This window comes from Coloeus monedula (assembly GCF_965178545.1).
Source record: "Coloeus monedula genome assembly, chromosome: 4".
Lineage (NCBI taxonomy): Eukaryota > Metazoa > Chordata > Aves > Passeriformes > Corvidae > Coloeus > Coloeus monedula.
In genome coordinates, this window is record NC_138784.1 from 44,198,588 (window position 1) to 44,222,486 (window position 23,899).

The 23,899-nt window shown below is 38.3% G+C and overlaps 1 protein-coding gene across 1 annotated transcript in view; it reads left to right on the forward strand.

The window, feature by feature from the left end:
- The window catches only part of TAFA2 (TAFA chemokine like family member 2), a gene marked incomplete at its 3' end in the record, with an annotated part of 181,618 nt that overhangs the window by 129,513 nt on the left and 28,206 nt on the right, over positions 1-23,899 (forward strand). Inside the window, exon 2 of the mRNA XM_082280360.1 lies at positions 1,625-1,731. Within this exon, the coding sequence (XP_082136486.1) occupies positions 1,626-1,731 (106 nt within the window). The 5' untranslated portion in view covers position 1,625. The remainder of the gene's footprint in view (positions 1-1,624; positions 1,732-23,899) is intronic.

The following is a 23,899-nucleotide window of genomic DNA, read 5'->3' on the forward strand; positions in this document are numbered from 1 at the left end:
AGGCTTTCAGGGGCACATGCACCATCCTGGCTATGGCACTTGCTTACTCCTCTCTCTTTTTGCTTGATAAACGTGATATCTAAACCTCTGGGAAACACATAATAAATGTATGACTTCCGTAAAAGAATGCTGAGTTCTGTTTGCTCTGAATTCATGTTTAAAAGGGTTTAGTACACTCTTCAGTGGGTTGTTAGTTTCAGTCGTGTTTTCTTACACACAGCCTGCTCATCAATCTCCTGGAGAGCAAGATTGGCAGATCTGGGGGAAGTGGTCTGGTTTCAAGTCTGGAAATCATAAGTGGAGTTGTGAGGTGTGTGTTGCCTTATCAGCATGTGGTGTTATATTTGAAAGAAATTTGCTGAGAGGAGAGGAATTGTTTTGAAGGAGTGGAAAATGATTTGGGACTTTGAACAAAGTACTGGTTAATTCTGTGTTATAGCAGTCTGCATTTCAGAGTTGTGGCTGCCCAGGACAGCACTGTACATGAGCAGAGGGAAAACACTTGAATTCCTTTGGGTTTCTTATGAACATAATAGGAGATAAATGTGCAACCATAATGAAGCAATGCATTTTTTTCTGCTCAGAAAAGCAACCTAGTTCCAGGCATTACAATAGAGCAAGAATTTTGTTCAAGTGATCAAATTTTCAGCTTTTCTAGTATAAATGGTTTGAAACAGTTATCATTGTTCTATTGACCTATCAGCAGAAACAGGACGATTGTGTAGATCTGTTTCATAGCTAGCTCCCTAGGGGTTCTTCTACAGGGAAGAAGTGAGAGAAGGACTCATTACTATACCTCTTGCCACTCTGCACAATTATAATCCTTAAGCACCAGAGCCTACATTCCTAAACTTGTCTTTTTTGCAGGTGGAGGGGTATTTTGTCTTTGGAGGAGGTTACTGAGAAATAAGTCATGTGTTATCTTGTGCTTGAACCACCCTGGTGGCTTGCTGTCACAGTGAAAACATCACTGAGTGAGATGAGGGGGCTCTGTGCGATTTCCCTTGGTGCACTTAATCATATCTTTTCATTACCCAAAGGTAGACAGGGGAGAGGGTAGTGAATCTGCCTGGCTCTATTTCATGTTTCCAAACAACTTAGGTCTTCCTAACAGGATTTCTCTGCAGGAGGATTGGTACATGAGCTGAAGGTCTATTCAAATCTCTTATTGCCTTATGACTCATGGGCTCAATCCAAGAAGACCTGCAATCCCAAAAGTTAAAACACCACTGTATAATCAGAGAGAACTACATTACCATGACTGGCTTCAGACACACTAGTGGAACTGCTCTGTTTATCAAAACCTGCTCAGAGATGCAGGGGTTCATCCTTCTTGCCAGCTTTGGAGTCTGCTGTGGTTATGAACTCTGTTTTTACCCTGGGAGAAATGATGATGATGATGTTGAATTCTCCTGGTGTAGGGTGTAGGAATGTTGTCAGGCCAGGGAGGGAGGTTATGTTGCTGCTCTATGTACCTCATGTAGAGCTAAGCAGAATTTAAAACTTTAGGATTGTCAGCCGGCCACTTATAAAAAATTAGTCAATTCTCCTTAAATTAAGAAAAAGATGTCTTTTTAAGAAATCTTAAGATAAATATTTATTTTTTGTGTATTTTTGTTTTCAGGATGAATAAGAGATACTTACAGAAAGCAACAAAAGGAAAACTGCTAATAATAATATTTGTTGTAACGCTGTGGGGGAAATTAGCATCTGGGGCAAATCATCATAAAGGTAAGAAATTCTATCCTGTTCTACTATACTGTTGTATCTGTGGCCTCCATCAACAAATTCAGAAGGGTCTGGTCTATGCAACATTTTCTCCTTGTGTGTATCTGTGTCTCCTGACACTGGTTCACTAATCAGTACCAAAGAATCAGAGTTTTCAATGGATAGACTTTTATTAATCTATTGACAGTTTAAGTATTTCAACTGCCATTTTCAGCATTCTCTGATTTTACGTCATTTTGTAATGATGGTATAGTTGGAAAATGCTAAAAAAAGCATGGTTAAATAAAAAGAATATTTCTTGTCTCATACAAATATTTATATCAGGAGATATGTATGATGCAAATGAATTCCTGGAATGAACCCTAGAAAGGAACACTTTTTAGTAACATATATGATGCTTCTGTGTGCAGTTATCTGCCAAGACTAACTTCATGAATAATGTGTATTGAATGAGATTATTTCATCATCAAAAAAAGACTGCTGCTTTGCAGCGTTGCCTGATTTCTATGCTTCACTCCTAACAGCTGACCAGGAACTTTAGTAGCTTGTGACAATGTGAGAGTTGTTTCCTCTTGGTCATTCCAGCCCTTAATATCTATGCATACATACCAGCACAAGCTGTGATGGATTATTTAATATTGTAAAAAGGTCTTTCTTTTGCATGTGTTTCTGTTAACCCTAACACAATGAACAAGCTCTCCAGATTCACACACTAATGCCTTCTTATAGGCTAATATAACTTGAAATGTGATCTGCAGTATAATAGGATTTTGAATTTGTCATCATCATATAGTGTCAGCTGTTTATCTGCTTATACAAGATCAGAATAAACTCTAACAACCTGGATAAAGTAAAGGTATTACCACAAGCTAAGGAGTTAAACCCAGAGGAAGGATTCCAAAAAACCCAGTCAGTTAATTTCTCTGTTTCCATTTAGATTTTATAATGTTCACTCTGATGATAGCATTTCATGAGCAGGTATTTTTATGTATCAATCTGCTAGGTATTTTTCTGCTGTGTGAAGATACCTTTCTTCAAAATGCCTCACTGATTCAGGACTTCAGGATGCAGAGACACTTTCTGCAAAGTCTTTTGCAAGTTGCAATTTGACTGCAGACAAAACAGAATCTGATGTGGTCCTGCAGGCCACCAAAGATGGGCATCATGCCAGAAACGAACTGCGCGGACACCCTTTGCTCAGCCTTTTTCCCCCTCTAAACCAGAATATGGTTTTCTGCTGTGGCTTCCCAGTTTAGTTGTCTATTGGAAAAGAGCCAAGATATCCTAGCCAGCATTCAGAATTCTTTTGCTTTGATTATTTCTCTTTAAACATCCAAAAAGCCAATATCCAGACCATTTTGATTCCATACGCATGGGCTGGTCAAGCTGTGTTTGCTTCTATGGAATTCAAACTTTGCCAAAGTATGCTTGCTACTATTTTTGAAAAACTGATGAGTAACATCTATCATTAAGTATTTCATAGAAACAAATTATAATCATAAGGACTATTTTGGGAATTAGTGCTTCATAACTGAGAATAAAAACATCCACCACCAATTTTAGATTTTCTGTGCAAAGGAAAACCCAGCAGAACTATACCATTAATTATGTGAACAGTGTTTGTCATTTGAGCCTCAGCCTTATAGCAGAGATGACTTGGGGAATATCTAATTTTTTTAACCAAAAAAAAGGAAAGTTCATGAGCCCCCCTGAAAAATCAGATTATTAGCTGCAGGGACTTCTTTAAACTCTTGCTAGCTAACAAAAAGCTCCTTTTTCTTTAATTTGTATCTTTTCATGTCTTTAACAAAATATATGAAGAAGTCTTGCAGGGAAAAATAATAACAACAAGCATGACTTGAGTGTTTAGTTTGGAAAAACAGCTACTTTATCTGTTCAGTTTCTTTTGGAAAGAAAAAATATTCAGAAAGATTTTGGCTTTTGGATTTAGTAAATCAGCTACCCTCACTGTATATAGGGGATTTTTAAAAAAGCGAAAATCAGAGTTATGCAGCTCAATTACCATTCATTTCCAAAGATACTGGGAGTTTAATTTCCCGTTGTGTCATAAAAAATCTTCCCCCTGCTCTCATGGCAGAAATGAAGCTAAGGTACATTGAAGGAGAGCTTGACGCTGTTCACCTTTGCATGGAGTTTCCAAATACTGAGAAATATGTGAGTTTTTTCAGCACTAATTATCCCTAGCATCATTAATCTTCATTTATAGAAGTCCTTACTAACATATTGACATGACAAGCCCTAATGACTTTGAAGGAGCCCCTACAATTCCAAAAATCCATAATCTGCTTTTAAAAAAATCTTTACTTTCCTATTGACTTACTCATATTATTCACTAGTTGCACTAACTTTCAAACCCATCTCTTTTTCAAAAGCTATTGTTAAAGAAAAGAAAAAGAAAAAGAAGAAAAAGATCATCAGTGTGTGAAAATTTTTTTAATGAGCTTTCTGCTCTCCAGGCAGACTTCAGGAGGAATATGAACAGATGACTCTGACAGGCTATCTCTAGGCTTGTTGCACTTATTTCAGGGATATGGCACAAATGAAAACTCCCAAGTCAGCAGCAAGAAAAAGAGAGGCCAAGGCAGGGCATGGGAAACCAGTCTCTGAGGACCAATTGAGAAACAGGGTTACAAGCTGGGATTTCAGATTGCATCTTTTCAGTGTGATGTGTGTGGGTGCCAAATCCATCCTTCTTTCTCTTGAGAAGTCTGGTTTGAATACACTTCTGCTCCCATTATCTTGACTGATGGTTCAAGTTTCATCATTCTGGACAGTAAGTCCAAGAGCTAAAAAAATTAAACAGCATTTAAAACAACTCAAAGCTTGATTTTTTCCCCCTGAACACAGGATTATGAGTCGTCCTGTGTGATTCCTGGCTGTGCACATACTTATATTCCATTTATCCTGTCTTCTGTAAAAAAATCCCACTAACTCTGCTTTTTTTTTCATTTTGCTGTGGACCCAGATACCGTGGTGATGGGTGCCTTACCCAGGCACATGCACCTGAGAATCAGCTCACAATAACATAAGCATTTGTGCTGCAGTATGAGGAGAGAGGCATATCAATCTCCAAAAGGATGTTGTCAAGTATATGAGTCGAAAAACTGATGACGACTGATCCTGATCCTCCTACACATTGCTAACCCTTGGAAAACAAACAAACCTGTACAAACATATAGTGTTTGCTGGCAGATGTGGCAGGGAAGCATCAGTTTACCACCACTGCCTGCTTGCTATTTCTGTCATAGGGAGCATGAATTGATTTTACGACCATTGTATCACAGCCCATGTTTAAGGTGTCAAGTATTGGACTGGTCCTTTTGAGAAAAAAATGTACTGATACCGCCTTACAAGCACTCCTTTCTAGACAAGAGGCTACTGTGACACAAAGTTTCTATCCTAAAATGAAAAACCCTTTCAAAATACATAATTCTGTGAACCTTTTGTGATCACTAGGTTTTTTTTTTTACATTGATAATACAATATAATATTCTAATTAAATGAAGAGTGCTTTTGAATCTAAGCATAGTTTACTACTTCTCAAAATACAAAACAATATGTTTAATATTAATTTTAAAACCTGGAAAAAAATAGTTTAAAAATATGGCTAATGATGAATACTTTCATGCCAGAAGGAATTTGTTATGGAACCTGAAAACACTATAGGTAGGTAAGTAATTGAGTATTTTTGGATTTATCATGAAAAGTCATGATAATTAATTTTCCTTTAAAAAAAGTCACTCAGAAGCTGAGCTTATTCATCTGATACCTATCATATAGATAAACTAAACTATGATATGTGATGCAGAATTACTGCTCCTACTTGTCTGTGAATTTGCACTAAAGTAGAAGTCTGAGGGAATGTCTTTCTGTTCACAAGGAGACAATGAATTTTGGTTTCTCCTTGCAGAGGAGGAGCTATTCTGAAATCCAGCTGAATGAAGGAGCTACTGAGCTTCTGAAGCTGGGGGTTAGGTCACCCTTCTTGGATGAATGAGCCTTCCTCAGCTGCCTTGCTGAGGCAGGAACACTGCTGACACCAATGTTGTGGTGCAGCCTGTGCCACACATGCCCTGAGTTTGGAAATGGGTGTGACTACGAGAAGCAAGAAGCTATATGCCTAGTGTTTTGAGACTCTGTCTGGCTAAGAATAGAGAATAGCCCTAATGGTTACATGGGGCATCTCTGAAGTATTCAAACTTTCTGTAGAAATACCTTCATCATGAGGTTATAGTTGTTTTATGGATTTATGTTTGTCCTTTCTGTTGAAGATTTTACACAGTGTAGAAGACCACATTCATAACACAGAAATAGAGGGTGTTTGTATTCAATTTTAAAAACAGAAAGTAACCTCAGTGCAGAGGACAGAAACCACATATAAGACATCTCTCCTTCTACCTAAGTAACCATTAGATTGGTTGTTTTCCTTCTGAGTGAGCCTGATTGGAGGTAATGCTTTTGTTTGAGGACATAAGATGTGTGGTTTGAACTGTGAGCTAAAGAGGGCACCAAATGCAGGTCTCCCAGTTCCACTATGGGGGCTCTAATATAAAGGGTAAGCAGATAAAGTACTGTTTTTTCCTCAGTTTGCACTTTTTTGAAGTACCTGCACTGTGACATTTGGTGAGGGATCTGACTCTGTGGGTAAATTGCATGTTTTAAAAATGCACCTTCTGGTTGTGTGGACCTGACAAAGGACAGAAGAGTTTTTCTGCATATTCCCTGGTTTTTACTGGAATTAGAAACAAATTGTCTAATATTTAAATGAGGGAAGTTGCAGGCATACAGAGGAATGTGTGTGTATGCCTTAGGAGCTACCAGGTGAGGCTGGAAACTGTGAGTAGGGTCTATCAAAATATTAGGTGGACACATCCACTCATGTATTGTTGTTCTCTCAGTACTGCTTCATCAAACTCTTTAGTCATATTTGCTGTCTCAAACATGGACCATCTTATCTCTTGTCGAAGTTTGGCCCAGAGATGGATTCTTTTAAATGAGAATGCTTTGTGTGCAGCTTTCACTAACTTAATTCTAAGTGTAATTAATGTTTAAATATAGAAACAAAGGAAGATAATAGTTATTTTAGCAGTCATAGGGAAGAAAGATATTAGATGTTCTTATCTAGCTTGAGCATGATTTGAAACCTTCAGTCATCAGGATCAGAACCTAATCCAAAAATTGCCATTTGCTTAAAGATAAAATAGAACAGTCAGTCAAACACTTTTATATCACTATCTGTCACTGTAATCTAAAATGTTAATACCATATCTGTTAGAATTCAGGAGATAACATTCCTTGGCCTTCTGCCAGGCTCTAAAGGAAAAAAAAGTTCTTTAATTGCCAAGTTGCAAGTAGTTCTGATGGTTCACTGGGACATGAGTGCAGAAATCATTGCAATAGCAGAGTTGTACCTATTTTTTCCCTATGCTGCGAGCTCCACCACAGCAAATGACTGCCTTCATTATTCCCACCATCACCTTGGCTGTGAATCCTCTCTGTCCTTGAAGCAGCCATGGAGATACAAGTTGGAGGGTTGCAATGACATATCATGCATTTTCCCTTATACTGATCACTTAAAAATATTTCTATTTGGCAAGTGGTATGGCTTCTGGAGGTTTTTCTAAGAAAAGAAAAAGGGCAGGGTTTTCCTTTTGGTCTGGTTTTGTAATCCCACTGCCAAATTTTTATTAAGTTTCTACAAGTGAGTACCCAGGGTAATTTTCTTAAATACATTCAGATTTTATGTTGTGGAGGAAAGAAGATGATTGCAAAAAATGGTATGTTCTTGTAAATGTTATATAGTTGATTTTACAGTTTCAAATTCCAAACTTTTTAATATTTTCATTTATAATAATGTTATCTTCCTTTAGATAACTGTCCCACCAATCAACTGTTTCTCTAGCCATTTTCTGTTTCAGAAGATTAAGCTTTCCTATACTTTTTTGTTAGGAATATATTGTAAGATGCTAGGACTGAAAAAACATTGATAGTATTCTTATCTTTCTGTTACTTGTTCCTATCATGAGTAAATGTTGACATTTCCCTAATACTGGAATCAGACCTACTTTTCCAGTTTTATATTCTTGGTTCCAAATTCCTCCTGTAGAGTTGTTACGCGTACTGAGTAATGCATTCTGCTAGATTCCTTTATCCTTATGCCTAGGAAAACAGAGTGATTACATTTGCATGCCACGGTTTTTACTAAAATAATAAAAATAGTATGAAATAAATTGTTACACAGTAAACTCTCTTGGATCTGTTGATCAGAATTTTCCTTTTTTCATTAACTTTTTAAGTGCTCAAATAATGTAGCACATATTTTTGTTATAATTTCCATATTTAAAATATTATTTTCTGGGCTTGCAGTTATATTCTGAATTTTTCATTTGCCTAAATGTGTATCATGTCATACAGAATATCTTATATAAAATTTTCTTTGGACTTGAACAGGAAAACAATGGATGTTACATGCAGCTGTGATCAGGAAGTACGAGAAGGACTGTTTAGTCCTCCTTTAGACTCCTATTAAACATCATGGAGCAGGATGCTGTGTCACAGCAACCCAATGGCATTGCTGCAGTTGCCTGTGCCCACTCCCCAGAACCTTCCCCCTTTCTGGAAACATTTTTACTCATTGAGTATACTGGCTACATGTTCTTTAAAAATGATCTTTCCAGTAGAGACCTAATATAGGAGTTGTAAACAGGAAAATTGTTACAAAGTTTTAAAGGCAAATATCACATGAGTTTAACCAAAAAAACCTTTTGAGGAACTGTCATTTTATGTCCCTGTGTAAGTACTTAATGCTGGTAACAAGAGTCTACTGAGTTACTCTGAGAGTGTGAATCCTTATGTGCAGGAAAGCTCTGCATGTTCATTATGGTTGAAGTTTCCAGCCTTGGAATTTGACATGAAATGTAGAACAGGCTGTGTTTGGGTCTTCTGATGGCTTTGGAGCCAATGGTTGAATTATCTTGAGATATATTGGACGATCATGACAAGTTTATGTCCAAGACCCTGAAGTCAGCTTTCTGTGGTGGAGAAACCAAGCAGATTTTTCTCCACTGGTGTGACAACTTCATTTCTTCCTGTCTTTTTTCCTTGGAGAAATACGTCTGGGACTATCAAACAAGAATATAATTGAAAAGAAAATCTGAATAGTTTACAGTTTCCTTTACATTATATTATTTTCAAATTCAACATTTTAAGATCATATCATATTTATAGGTCAAATATAATGAATCAATATCATGTTATAATTATGGTCTGATCCTTAATACTATCTATGTGGAACTAGATTATCTCTAAGGTCCCTTACAACAAAAACCATTCTATCCAAATGTGTAAAGTTACTGTAATGGCAGGATTAGGACCAATTCCATCTTCAAAGTCAAGATCAGGTTTCATGTATGGAGGACATCTATTCTAGTGCCAGTATTAAGTTTTTTCGCACTGTTCCTTAGACTTTCCAATATACATTCCATACGATCAGCAATGACTCTCCCATATAAACGCTGGTATCTACTGCATACCCCATAATCTGAATCAAAGGATTTTCCATATTCAGATTGTTTGGTTTGTGCCTGAAAAAGCACATCCCATGTAGAGATTATTTCTATAACATTCAGGGCATGTGTTAATCTAACTTTCATCTGTATTAATTTTCTGCTGATGATGTATAAAGACTGTGCCCTTCTCTCTTGACACTCTTCATTGAATTTACAACAGTGTTAAGTAATTGCTTATACAATGTCATATTTTAGAACAGATGTTCTTTAGTTATACAGGTGCCAAGGAGACATTCAGAAGCAGTCAGCTGTTCTGGGAAGTATCCATAGAAAAATAATTTCTTTGTTTTGGTTTGCAGTTTATAAAGTTTCTTTCTGAATAAAAAATTGAGTTCTGTTCACTGGGGGCCTGAGGGAATTTACTGTTTTAAAGTTCACTAAGGCAGTCTTCCTCTGAAGTAGAGATTTAGAATCATAGAATGATAGAATTATTTGGGTGGGAAAAGGCCTTTGAGATAGTTAGTCCAGCCATAAAAGACTCAATGCAGATTTGTAAAATTTATCATAGTTTTAGAAGACAATGCATATATGTATGCATATGTGTGAAAAGGTACGAGAGACCTGGATGAAAGAGGAAAATGCAAGGTCATCGCTGTTGAAATAGCTTACGTGGACCATTTTAATGTTTTTAAAAGTGCTTATAATTTATTTATGTGAGTTTCACAAAATAGTGGTACTTTTCAAAACTAACTGAAAACTCAGGGAATTTTCCACAGCATCTAGTTTTAGGCATCTCTTTTAGGTTCTCTGAAACACCCTTCAGAGCTCATTCCTTTCAAAAAGTGAGACCTCAAGCTTTAAGTGTAAGTGTGAGTACTTCCCTGAATTCCTATAGCAAATAATTCACAACCTATTGGATAGCTTCTGGAACTTTGGGAAAGTTTCTTAGCAGGAGGATTCAGTTTGGATATCATTCTTTTATCTGCCTAAAAGCTCTTCTCCTGCATAAGGGTCATAGAATAAAATTCTAAAGGTCTTATTTTATTTCTAATTTTCAAATAGAGTCTCATGTTACAGTTTAGAAGCCAGTGAAATCTGGTCTGTGACAGATTTATTTATATCTGTATATCATTCTGCAAACATCTGCAGATGTCATTCTGTTGTGTTAAAAAAGGTTTAGTTGTTAAACCTGGATTTTACATTTGTTCCATTTCTCCTTGTTGAGCTAAAATACACAGAATCTGTGAATTTTTGGGGTAGGAAGGGACCTCTGGAGCTCATCTAGGTTCACCTGGAGCAGGTTACACAGGATAGTGTCCGGGCAGGTCTCTCCAGAGAAGGAGGCTCCACAACCTCTCTGGACAGCCTGTTCCAATGGTCTGTTACCCTGTTGGGATAATATTTAATTAAAATTTTTAGAGAGATGCTTCGCCTGAATTAAGCTGCAAATGAGACCATATGCTCAAGTCAATAATATGGATTTTATTTAAAAGTAAATATGAGGTAGAGTCAGAGAGATAGAAAGAAATAGAAAGGGGTGGGGGGGGAGAGTGGTGGGGTCAGAAAAACAGGGACAGATTAAGTAGAAAATTTCACTGATGGTGGAACTTGATGGTGTCCCATTGATCCTCTTCTTCTGGTCTGTCTTCTTGGTGGTGAGGGTTCCATAATAATGGAATTAATCCATGGTTCAGTGGATTAATATATGTTCAGGCAAGGTGGGAATGCCCAGGTACCTCCCCTGGGGGAGGGAAGTTTGACACTGTCTCTTGCAACAGACTCTGGATCTGTTGCATCACTTGGATCATGTGTAATCCCCTGGTGCAAGGCTTCAGGAATGAGTCTGGGAGGAGCTTTGGGAGACTTTGATGGATTATGACACTCCCTCAGCTGTCCCTCATGTGAATGTCCCATGGATGTGACCTTCCCAGGGTGGGGGGGTTTTACAGCTGAGACAGTTTGTGTAAGGAAGGATGGGTGTTCACTCCCGCTGACCAGAGGTTACTCCACACACCCAAAACTCTCCTCCCCCCACTGCCCCCAACTGGGGTGGAGTGTGTACAAAGTTGCTCTCAGCAGATGGGTCTGTGAGCTATGGCCTCCCCCATCCTGAACCCAGCCCAAGATGATTTTCAGGATAGCTGCTGGGTTTGGTTTTCTTGTGGATACATTCTGCTCCCTCAGCCTTGTTTACTTCTCCCTAGACCTGAGATTGCTGAACCCAGTGTCACCTTTATCTTGTCTCAAGTTCCCTTAGGCAGCTCCACTCACAGTCCAAAGTTCCAGTCAGGATGCATGTTCAGGGAGGGGTGGGCTTCAGTGGTCAAAAGTTCTTTGTACAGTTTTGTCATATTGGGCAAAAAATCCTTCATAACAAAGTTTAAGCCATTAACCATAATATTTCAGTCTCTCACACACCCTCACAGGAAAGCAGTTTTTCATCACATTCAGATTGAATTTCCTGTTTCAGTTTCTGTTTGTTGCCCCTTGTCCTGTCACTGGGCGCCACTGAACAGAGCCTGGCCTCATCCTCTTGGCACCAGCACTTAAGATATTTGTGTGCATGCAGAGAAAATCTGGAAGAACTCTTAAATTTGCAAAGAAATAGTAGTGAAATTTTGACCTTCTGTTTGGGAGTGTGAAAGTACTATTTAACTGTGGCCAAGAAAAACCACCTCTCTACTTAAATGGGAGCAATACTGGAGGATGGAGGCTGGCTTGGGGGTTCAGATGACACAAGGCAGGAAAATCATAAAAGAGCAGTCTGCCTTGTGCAGCTCTCTTTTACCAGGCTGAGCAAGAATTCTGTCTGTAATGATGAGGAGGCTGAGGCAGGAGCTGCCAAGTCTGTCTTGTTCTTTTTTCCCCATAGATTTGTATAACTCTTGTACTCAAATTGTTCTCAAGTAAATGCAGTAGACTTGGAATTCTTTTTGCAAAATACTTCTGGCTTCAATATCAAGTGCCCTGGAATGACTGAAGTATAAAGCTGAATGTGTGGGTTATTTTGGGTGAATGCAGAGCTGCAGAAAGGATATGCACAATACAAGTATTCTGTTAAGACCAACACATATCTTGGGTGCATTGTGCCATGGTATTTTTAGGTGCAAGTTATTAGAATTGCTTCAGCTGAGTCTGTGCTCCAGACCAATGTATGAGAGGAGAGCTATCTGAATTACTGAGAAGGTCAGAATTTTTCTGGATCCAGGTTTTGAACCCAAGGCTATGTATTGTGTCTGATGAGTAAGGAGCAAGGATGAACCACTTCAGCCTGTAGTTCAATCTCAGTGAATAGAAATAATCATAGAAAAGACCAAAACTATCACTAAATCCCTACAGTGAGCTGAAAGACTGAGGAAAACCAAAGTTAAGTTTTAAAAATCAGACAGCAGAAAGTATTGTACCTATGAAAAACAAAATGAAGATATTTTTAAAGTAAAATTCTTATTTAAAACTTCACTAAATTTTGTTCTATTATGTTCTATTATGTAAATATGCTACTAATAGAAAAAAATATTACTGGTGCTAAACTTTCATCTAAGATGCGTTGGCATTTGTCAGATTAACTGTGGAAACTTTGTGAAATGGAACCCAGAAGGTGTGCTAAATGTACACACCGCAGAGTGGAAAGTAAATATATTTCCAGGGAGTGAATATTGAGAAAAGAAGCATCTGGAAGAAATGGGAATTTTGGATTCTTAATTGCCTCATTCACCCCAGAACATCTGCCAAAGATATTAAGAGCAAATATGACTACATCTGAAAGAAGATAAAAGTTTAAATAAGGAAGGAGGAAGAGTAATTTTGTGCCATCTTGTTACACTGCTGCACACTGTGCATATGAAGGCTATGCAAATCTCTTTTTTCCTGCTAGTTTTGGTCAAAAATTGTCTTAGGAGAGTTAAAATACTGTTTCCTATGTCTATGTCTGGGAAAATTCAGAAAATCTCAATTATGAAAAGTAAATGGTCCATATTTTCTCCTCCATTGTAACACCACATAGTATGCTAGAAAGCTGTGTTGCAGAAGACAGAGGACATCCTGCAGAGGTTGTGCTCTGGAAACATCTGAGAGAAGAATTGACCTTTCAAGGGTACTCCTGTTCATAGTATCGTTTAGAAGATCACCAGTCCTGGAATCCTGGGGGATGGCAGGAATGAAGTGCACTCAGGCCCTCTGCCTAATATTAGGGAAGAAGCTGGGATTGGATACAAACAGCTAAAAAGTGGGGAATTAGGAGAAACCCCATTACACATAGCTCACTGGTCTTACGACTTTCTTGACTTTTCAGTTTTTGCCCTGCAAGTTGCATTTTCTGCAGAGATTTAAAGACAGAACACCTTTTTCTACCCTTCTTCTGTCACAACATCTCTGCCATTAGGTTTTCCTGGGTTTACTCTGAAGAAGAGCTTGTAAAGAGGAACATGACTGAAGAAAAGAGCATGGCCACTGGAGAGGGGGTAGGTATATTCTACTTCACAAGTGTGCAGTCAAGTGTGCGGTACTTTTCTCTAAGTAGTAGAGAAAAAGGAAGAATTTTTAAACTGATGTAATTTAAAATTTTCTTTCAAAAATCTCAAAACACAAACTAGAAGGAGCACTGCATGTTGTTGCCTATAAAAATGCCATACTCTAGAACAGCTGTTTCTTAGTTATAGAAGCATCCTAAAATGTTCAGAATCAGTCAGCTATTTTTGGAAATAGCAAAGCACAAAAATATTTTAATTAGTTTGGACTAAGACCTCCACTGATAGCATATAGACAATTTTTTTTTCATGTTAAAGGCCTTTAGAACTTAAATTTTTGGCTTTTTTTTTCTGAAAGTGAGAGCAAAACTGAATTAAAATACGCTGAATGGCATATGGAAATCATACTTTATTTTTGCAGTACATGTGGTTTATTTCATCACAGGCAATATTTTAGCCTCATTTTTTTTTTGTCTTTCTGAAATAAACAATGCTAGTCTGTTGGACATTATTGACAGTAAGTACTGAAAGTATTTTTAAAAATAATGATTTTGCTGAAGGAAATATATTTCTCCAGTCTAGTTCTTGTTTCTGTTTTCAAATATGAATTAGCCTAATGAACATTTTTTAACCTAGATATACAATAAATCCTGTGAAGAGCTCCCATTTAAAACTGTCACACTAAATAATGGTGTATGGAGGAAAAAAAAAAGTAAAAGGTCCCAATAATCAGACTATTTTTGGCTGCCAGAAAAGCTCTCCTAAAAATCTATCTTTCGAACAGATCTCTAGGAGTGATTATAAACTAATTTGCTCTTCTGCTGGATGCTAGGAATACAACAGTCTACACTTCAGCAGCATTATGACCCACACAAAAAATGTAGGAAAATGCCAAATTATGGCTTATCCTAATAGAGTCATTGTAGGAGAGAAGTGTTAAACTATAAAATATCATTCAGTTTTTCATAAAAATAATCATTAGGGGGTAAAAATTTCAATAGTTTTTAATGAAGTGTTTATGTTTTTTTGGCATTTATTTTTTACTTTGCTTATTTTATGGAAAACTCTCCTAGGTTTAGGCATAGAAAATATGAATAATTAAAGAGGATGTAGATGAGAAAAATGAGATTTCTTCCTTACAGGCAACCTGGAGAAAAATGTGGAACTATTACTTTACAGCTATAGGGTGGGATTTAAAGGCTCCAGATTATTTTTGTGTTCTTTTATTGATACAATGAAGAAAAAATCGGTGATGTATTTTAAATGCAAGATGTCTGAGTCATCTAAGTTTTTTTTTTTTTCTCTTTGAAGGAGAAAGTTCACTGTTTAAAGAGAACTTTGAAAACTAGTATTGATATGCTACTACTATAACTAGTAAAGTATTAAAAGCTCCTGAAATAAAAGCTAGGGGAGTGTGTTTCTTCCTCTGACTTTAGTGTTGTATTTGGACCCACAAGTGACTCCTCTGCTGGGTGTTGGCAAATGTAGATCTTAAAATTCAGCTTTACAGAGGAGGATCAATCAGTGGATATATTTTAGCTTGGTTTAGTTATACATATATATTATCATTCTTAGAGCAGACGTGGTCATTACAGAGCACTGACCTCTGTTAGGCCTGTATCAGTATTGTGGCAATGTCAGACTCCAATGAGGGCCGTCTCACAGATGAAATGACTAACCAGGGATCAAGTAATATCTCTCCTGATGTAGCTGTTTCCCTTAAGGAGGGATCTAATCTTGCACACTTAAAATTTGGGTAATACCTTCTGGAGGTGCTTCTTTCTCTAGCTGCATTGATTATACAGGGATGTCCAGCTTAAATTAGACACTGTAGACATCCAGTGTATGGTGACATGTCTTTGGTTTTGTCGAGAACAGTCGAAACCCCACTCTCCTTATTGTAATAATAATATAGTAAATTATGATATAAAGATTCAGAAAGTGAATAAAAATGTCAAGATGCAATGCTGTGTTAAAACACTGGATGCTTCTACCTAGAGACACTTTCTTGTATGTTCTTGATTGTATATGTGTGTATGTAGGTATGCATAGGTATAGTACTTGAGAAAAAATAATCAGGGACAAAACTCCAGCAAGTCTTCCCAGTTTGCAGGTTTGGACAGTGCTGTGCACTGCTTTTGGGGTTCTGAACCATGCATGAACTGCTGAAATAGGTTTCTGTTCTATCAGATGACAATGTATTCATGTAATAGTAATATGTGTGTTGCTAGACTCTAGAAACAACTGTATGAGAGAGGAAAGGTGGATGAACATGTGACTCCCTTGGAGAGATGAGGCAGAGGATCAAAAATAATCAGAATACATCTGTGTTATGAAGCATGTTCATTAAAGTAAAAAGCCAAGTGAAGAGCAGTCACAAACCACAAATATCAGAGTGGTTGTGTGTGAAATAAAAGGAGATTCACGGTACCTATGTTTACTTCTTTATTGTGGGTCTAGTGCTTTAGAAATTATAGGTGCCTAGTCAACATAGAATTCCTAGACAAGGCACCACTTCCACGTAAAGAATTAGGTGTTAAAGCAAGGCTGTCCCACTGAAGTTGGGAAATGCTGACTCATTCTGCTACATCTTCAGTTTCTGATTTCCTCATCTTTTTAGTTTGTTTTACAATGATCTGCTAACTACAGCTGCACCTGAAGGATATGTGCTAGGATTATTCTGAAGATTTCCCTGACTTGTGAGCCCTGTAAAGATAAAACTCCTGCTAGATTTGTGTATGTGATCAGGCAAGGTGTCTCATGAATGGCATTTTGTCAAATCCTCTGGTGTATCCCCTTGCTGTTCAGCTTTTAAAGTGGTGAATTGAAGGAAGGCAAATTTCTTCTGGTTTTGTGACAGTCTTCCACAAGCTAAAGAAGATTACACTTGGCTCCCTTCACAGCATATCGGTGCTGTGGACCTGGACAGTTATTTAACACTCATGTATTTTTTCTGGTGTGCATTTTAGAACTAAAGCAGTAAAAATATTTTTGTGAGGCAGTGTAGATATTTGTAAGGAATTGTGGGTAGTCAGTTATTTCCCCATTACAATTTCATCTAACCTTGGAAAGAGGCACAGCCCTATGGATATTTATAAATAGTCTGCTGTCATTTTTGACACATTGTTAGACACTGGCAGACAAATACACTGCACTGCAATGTATTGTACATGGCATTCAGCTTTGCACTTGGGACTTTGAAAGAGTCAAAATAGCCCACAGATAACAACTGCTACCCAATCTCTCAGTTATTTAACTAAAAACAACTCTTCAGTGCACTGAGGTCAGAGGTTTTGGGGTTCTAATGTTGACCTCTGTGAGAAAAATCCTACATTAAAGTAGCAAAAAGATAAAAGAATACGCAGTCATAAAAATGTATGCAGCCAGTACTGGATGCTATAATTTTATGTGCAGTAGGTCATTTGCCTTCCTTGCAAGTTCCTACTGGCAACAGCTGCATTAAGATTCAATTTTTTTTTTTTTTTTTTTTTAAGATTTCATATCTCCCTGAGAGCCAGCCACTCTCCTTTTCCCCCTTTGCCCTTTCACAATGGTGAGAAAGATGTGAGAGCTGTGGATGCCTCTTTGGACTCACCCTTTGGCATGACCAGTCTCTGGCACCAACGTAACATCTTGGACAATGCCTCATTCCTGGCACCTGCAGAAGTATTTCTCTGGCTCTTGTGGGAGAATGATGGATCTGGGTGTTGGGTAACATGGCAGAGGAGGAGCTGTGGGAGCTGGACCTGTTTGGAAGCTTGCCTCAAGTAGCAGCCCCTTCACCAGCCTTTTCAGCAGCAACAGCACAGCACCATAGGCTTCCCTCTGCTCCATGGCTGAGTTGCTTGGCTGGTCTGTGAGTCTCATATTCAGTGCAGGAGGCTTGACTTCTCTGGGGTAATAGAAAATTAGTTTACTAATAATTTGCTTTTATTGTGGTCCAGGTGTGCTTTCTATAGTCCCAGAAAACTCATGCCCAAGAGCTGCCCACCAAGCTCTGCTGTGCTCTGTACTTGTGTCCCAGCAGTGGTCTAGCTCCCTAGCTCCACAAGGTGCATGGCTAATTTTGTGGATAGGCAGTAAGGAAAAAGGATCCTGAGCTGGCCTGGTGTGGCCTCTTACATCCCTGTGTGCAATGTATGAGCTTCCATAAAGATATAGGATTAAGATGACAAGCATGAAGCCAAATCTTTGTTGTCTGAAAATGTCCCTGAATAATTACGATTTTTTTGGTCCATATTGTTTTGAATAGGCTTTTTTGAAGGTGTGAATTACATCAGGTGCTTTTGTTACCTGACAGTAGTTGAAAAGCACACTTCTGGAGTTCTGGGACTGTAATATTTTTGTAGCTTCTGACTTTGGATAGCTATGAGGGTGGTCTGTATGTTTCCTATCAACAGCTTCTGTTAAACAGAGTTCCTTCAGAAACAAATGCCAGGGAGTCTGCTAGGAACATCTTAAAAGATCCCGTTAGATAGTATTATCTATTTTGCTTGAGCAAAAATATTCACTGCACTGCTCTGAATGGCTCTCCTGGCAGTTTCTCCTTTTTTACTTGGCTTGTTGGAATGTGCTTGCTTTTCCTCTGTCTTGAAGAATAGGCAGCCTCCTCTCAGGCCATCCAGTTTCAATTCATAGACTCTGTCTAGATCCTTATTGATTCATCATACCCATGGCTCAGGGACTTGCTATTTATATGGAATCAATAATGTAGAGGGAAGGTTGTAGCAGGGGAGATCACTCCAAAAGAAGGCATTTCATAATACTAGACATGTGCCTTGTTAGCAGTTTTTTTCTGAAGGCCTGAGTTAAGTTTCCCTCCTGACTCTGCACTTCAAAGAGCTTGCCTGGGGCTCTAGAGAAGCAAGCTGAAACTTAAAATTAAGATCTTTCTTTCAGGCAGTGAACTATGTTGCTGGGATATCCTATAGAGTTTTCCTTAACACATATGGAGGAGTCTGATGGACCATGGAAGTCCTAGAAGGCAGGGGTGTAAAAAGAAAAAATGAACAAAAAAGCAGTTACATAGTTTTCAGGAAGGTGACTGTGTATACATGTGCCTATGGTTTGTGTGAGGAATATTTCAAAGTATATTTGATATTTTGCTTTAACTGACAGATTGAGTAAAAATGTATTCCAGAGCTGAAAAATGGAATGCAATATATTATAAAGATACATTAGAGAATTAAAGAAACTTTAAATTAGTACATGCTATTCAGTCATGAAAATAGATGAGGTGAAGAAAAACAAAACCAAAACAACCCCCAAAACAAAAAATATTAACATACCATCTAAAACTCTATGTATAAAATAAAATGAGCCAACCAGACAATGATCAAGGCAAGAAAGCAAGAAAAAGTCTTGCAGAGCTTTTAAAAGGTGGAATTTCAAAAATTAAATGTTTTTTATAGATGCTATGTTAAATGTCATCACGTATTTATGTGATGAATATATACACAAAAATAAATGTTTAAAGGTATTTTCAGTATCTTATTGTATGTTTTCATTTAAATGTACTTCCTAGGTGAGTGCACAGCTGTACCTGAATATCTTTCTGTATAGAAGAGGGATAGTGAGTAACATCACTATTCTGATTATTATCTTTGGAAAGATATTGCACAATGGTTATCTTGACACTGACAGAATTTTCAGAACTTTACCTTAACTTCACTGACTGGTTTCTATCAGGTCATCACTAAAATCCCAGAGCACTTCAGTTATAGCAGGTTTCATCATTTTAATAATTCTTCCATATAGGTATGAAACAAGTGATGTTCATATTCATCTTCAGGAAAAAAAATGCTGCTTAGTTTGGAAGTCATGGCGTTCTCTTTACTCTTCTTTATTTGGTGGGATTTATTAGATTTTCAACATAAATTTGGGGAACTGTCATTTTTCAAAGCTTGAAAAATCTTAGAATAGGCTGAATAAGGGGTGCTAAGCATAATTTTTTGAAAAATGAAATAAAACATGAATAGTTTGATAATGGAATTCCTGCTGACATTCGGGTGCTTAAATATGAATTGACCATCTTATAACTGAGGTCTTTACCTACAAGAAAAGTGGAGAGGGCCTTTTTAGGAGGGGATGTAGTGACAAGGGGGAATAGCTTCAAACTGAAAGAGTGTAGATTTAGATTAGATATTAGAGAAATATTCTTTACTGTGAGGGTGGTGAGGCACTGGAACAGGTTGGCCAGAGAAGCTGTGGATGCCCCATCCCTGGAAGTGTTAAAGGCCACGTTGGATGAAACTCTGAGCAACCTGGTCTAGTGGAATGCATCCCTGTCCACAGCAGAGAGATTAGGAACAAGACCTTTAAGGTCCCTTCCAACCCAGCCGTTCTAAGATTCTGTGAAATTAGTTTCTGGACCTTAAAAAATAAATATCTTAATTGCAGAAGCAAGATCACACATAAGCAGTTATATGTGTGTTGCAATGGAAATAAAACACAGGGACCCAGCTGCACCTCTCTTTGGGGAAATCACGGTTCCCCTTCCCTGGGCTTCAGCTGCTGTCTCCGTAGAGGCACCTCTAAGGGCCTGAGATACTTTTTAACAAGGATGAGAAGGCTGCAAGCAAGCAGTTCAAAAGCACTGGTGAATATCCCTCTCCATCTTGTTGCACTAATCCTATTCCATAGAGACTTCCATACACAGTTTTTTTCTTAAGGCACTACTTAGGGTGAAGGTGTTGTGCCAGAGGGTCATACAAATACAGGGAATTAGAAACACCCTTTCTTTTCTTTTTTTTTTTTTTTTGATGCATCCCCAAGAACCTGTTAATTTGTCATCTATACAATATGCCCTGAGACCATTTGGGTCAGCTAGAAAGAAAAGAAAATCAATAATGAGAGTAATCTAGGGAAACAAGAAATATATTCCCCATAATTGTGTAAACTACAGGCTTCTGACATGCTGAGATTGAGGAAAAAATGTGGGGTTTTTTGTATTCTGCCAAAGGCTGAAGACTGCGCTGAGACATGTGCTACTGCTTCTTGCTGAGTTGAGATATTTGGCAGAAGGCCCACAGAGAGTACGAGAAAATAAAAAGTCTTTGTGCCAAATGTTCTTTTGAGTGCCTGAAAGCTGGATTAGTCTTTTTTCTCTGTGAAATCATATAATTAGTAATCTCAAGCATCAGCCTGGTAATTTGCAAAATGTCTGCACACTTTAATATATCGTTTGCTTAACATGTTTGATAACAACCTCAGAGATACTGGGGCTTTTGACTTGTAGTATTTATAAACTGCACCTCGCCCTGAGTGTTTTTCTACCAGTTCTACACAAACTTTCTCATGGATTGTGTCAGCCCACAGCTGCTGGAGAAGAAATGTGGGAAGAATCTAATCTACAAAAAGCAAAGTGGCTCCATTTCTGTCCCATAAGGAAACATGGAGCCTTTGCTGCTGTCATCATCCTTTCATCCACTCCACTGCCTGGCAAACGGGGTGGCTGTGGCAGAACAGCTTCTCTATGGGCACCTGCAGTGGGAGGTGGGGAAAGATCTGGCAGGCAGGCTGCTGTCAGGGAGCCCAGCTCATGGTGAGGACTGGGATAACATGCAGAAGCTTCTTCTCCTCCTCTTCCAGTGAGTGGACATATAAAGAGCTGTAAATCTCCAAAATGATTGCTGCTTGTGATCCTGTCTCTGAATGCTCTGTGGTTTTGTGAACCTAGAGATTACCTGATTTCAAAATTAAAAAGTCGGACCGAGGGAGGGCAACACTTTAGGCTCATATGGAGAAGAGGAAATTATTCTTCAGGCTACCTGAAAACTAGTTATGTTTCGAGTTCCTGTTTCTTTGGCAAAAGTTTGGTATGAAGTCATAGTTTGTAGCCATTGCCATAAAAAGGAACTGACTTCTGAGAGAGCGAAGGTAAGCTTATTTGAGTAAGACTGGCTCACTCCTGCCAGAGGACTGATTGAATACAATTAGCCTCAATAAGGCCAGGAGATGACTGTGGACTCTCCAGGTCCTACTGAGAGATCCTACATGAAGTTCTCCATCTTTAGTTTTTGTTTGTGAGAACAGCTGTGACTATGCCAGCTTGCTACTTTATTCCAGTAAGTCTTTTCCTCTCTAAGTGGACAAAACTCAGTCCTTCAGTCCATTTCAGTACATAGGTTTTGGTATGGGAATATCTGAGGCTAGATCTCACTGGTTCATTAGTGAGCTCTTCTCAGGGGAATGCTTATATTGCAGTTTTCCTTGATTTTTTTCCAAAAGGGAAAATACCTTTCTGTACAGATGGCGGTAAATGATGGCTGGCAGACAAACTGATGGATGAAATTTTTCTTTGGCACTGTGCAGAAGATCATGCTTGGCAATGTGACTGTGGCAAACCATTCATCAGTTCAGGTTTTAACGGCTAGTGGAGATGCCGTGTGCATAGCGCTGTTGTATGAACTCTGCTCATCATCCTTCACCCAAGTGGACTAACCGGGTTAATTGAGGGGTAGAGGAGCTGGGCTAGCATCTGCAGAATAAACACTTATCAAGAATGACTCTTGTTATTTTAAAATGATTCTTTCAGGAGAGAAAACATTATGTTGAATCCAAGAAACCTGGGAGGAGATGCAGTTAGCAATATTTTCTCTGTGTGTTGCCTACAAGTGGCACTGCTAAAGTATTCCAAGCAATCAGCTATGGGTTTTTTAGCAATTCACCTGAGAACCTATCTCAAGATGCAAGACACATCAAAGAGAAATGGAAAACAATGCTGTACTTTTAACCTAAATTGATTCTCTACTGGTGTAGAGTAGAGCATAGTCTATCTGAACTTTTCAGGGCCCAAAGTGACCAAGTGACTCGCAATAACTGTAGCTGAGCTACAAAGCATGGAAACGTGATTGTAGTAAATAGGACCTGTCAATCAGGTGTGTTTTTAGGGTTTTCAGAAATAATTGTATGGGAATATATAATATATGCATTGATGAGGGTTGCCTCTCCGTTGCCTCTTCTCAAGGAACAGGCCCAATTCCTTCAGCTTTTCCTTTTAAGACACATGCTCCTGTCCCTTAATCATCTTTGTATGACCCCACTTCATGTCTCTCTTGTACTGAGGAGCCCAGAACTGCACACAGCACTCCAGATGTGCCTCACTGGGGCAGAGTAGAGGGGCAGGATCACCTCCATCAACCTGGCAATGCACCCCAGGATATCACTGGCCCTCTTGGCTACAAGGAAACAACCGTGGCTCATGACACCTTGTATATATCCAATATACCTCATGTCTGAAGGGAGGTTGTCAAAAGGATGGAGCTCCTCTGTGGTCCCTTCCAACCTTACCCATTCTATGATTCTGTGATAGTGTAGAATAGGATAGCACAAAATTTGCATTTTTTTCCTGTTGATTCTATAGTACAACCCCATATTTCACCTGAAAATAAAGCAACATGAGTACCTTTCCTGAGCTGCACCACAACTGTGTCATGCCTCATTGTCACCACTGAGGACTTACCACTGAGGAATTACTGCCGTGTCTGTAATTGATTTTTCATTTCACTGGCCAAACAAGAGAAAAATCCAACAAACAAAAAGAAAAACACCAAGTAAGTTTTTCAAAAATAAAAAAACCCCTCTGTTTTTGATAATTTTTGCAATTTAAAAAATCTCATAAATTTTTCAAACCAATTTAAAAAATGGTACAAAATAAAATAATCTTGTGGATACAATTCTCTTTATCTAATAATCTTAATTCATCATACTTTTCAGTCACGTGTCTAGGCTATATACCATCATTTGCTCAATCACTGTAAGACGTGTTGCGTACTCAATTATCAGAATCTGTTGCAAATCCAGATGTCACCTTTATTGAAAAAAAAAAAAAAATTAGTCTGTCATTGGCATTCTGATCCAAAATCACCTATCAAACCAAAAGCATCGAAACAAAAATGTTTTGAATTTCATCTTTAAAGGTAATGTTCACTAAGGTTACTGTTGATGTGTATCTACCACTGCTGCTTTGGGATTTAGGCATCTTTTCCTGATGTCTGTGCTGCCAGTTCTCCCTCTGGCCCATGGAGCTGAAATGGAGGTGGGCTTTGTTTTGTGTACACAAAAGCAAACTGAATCTTGTGTTCCCAAAATCTTGGCTGTCAGGTTTTTGCATCCTAGCTCAAAGAGAGCCCAGAAGTCTAGCTGCAACCTGACTGCACTAGGGCAGGCACAGCC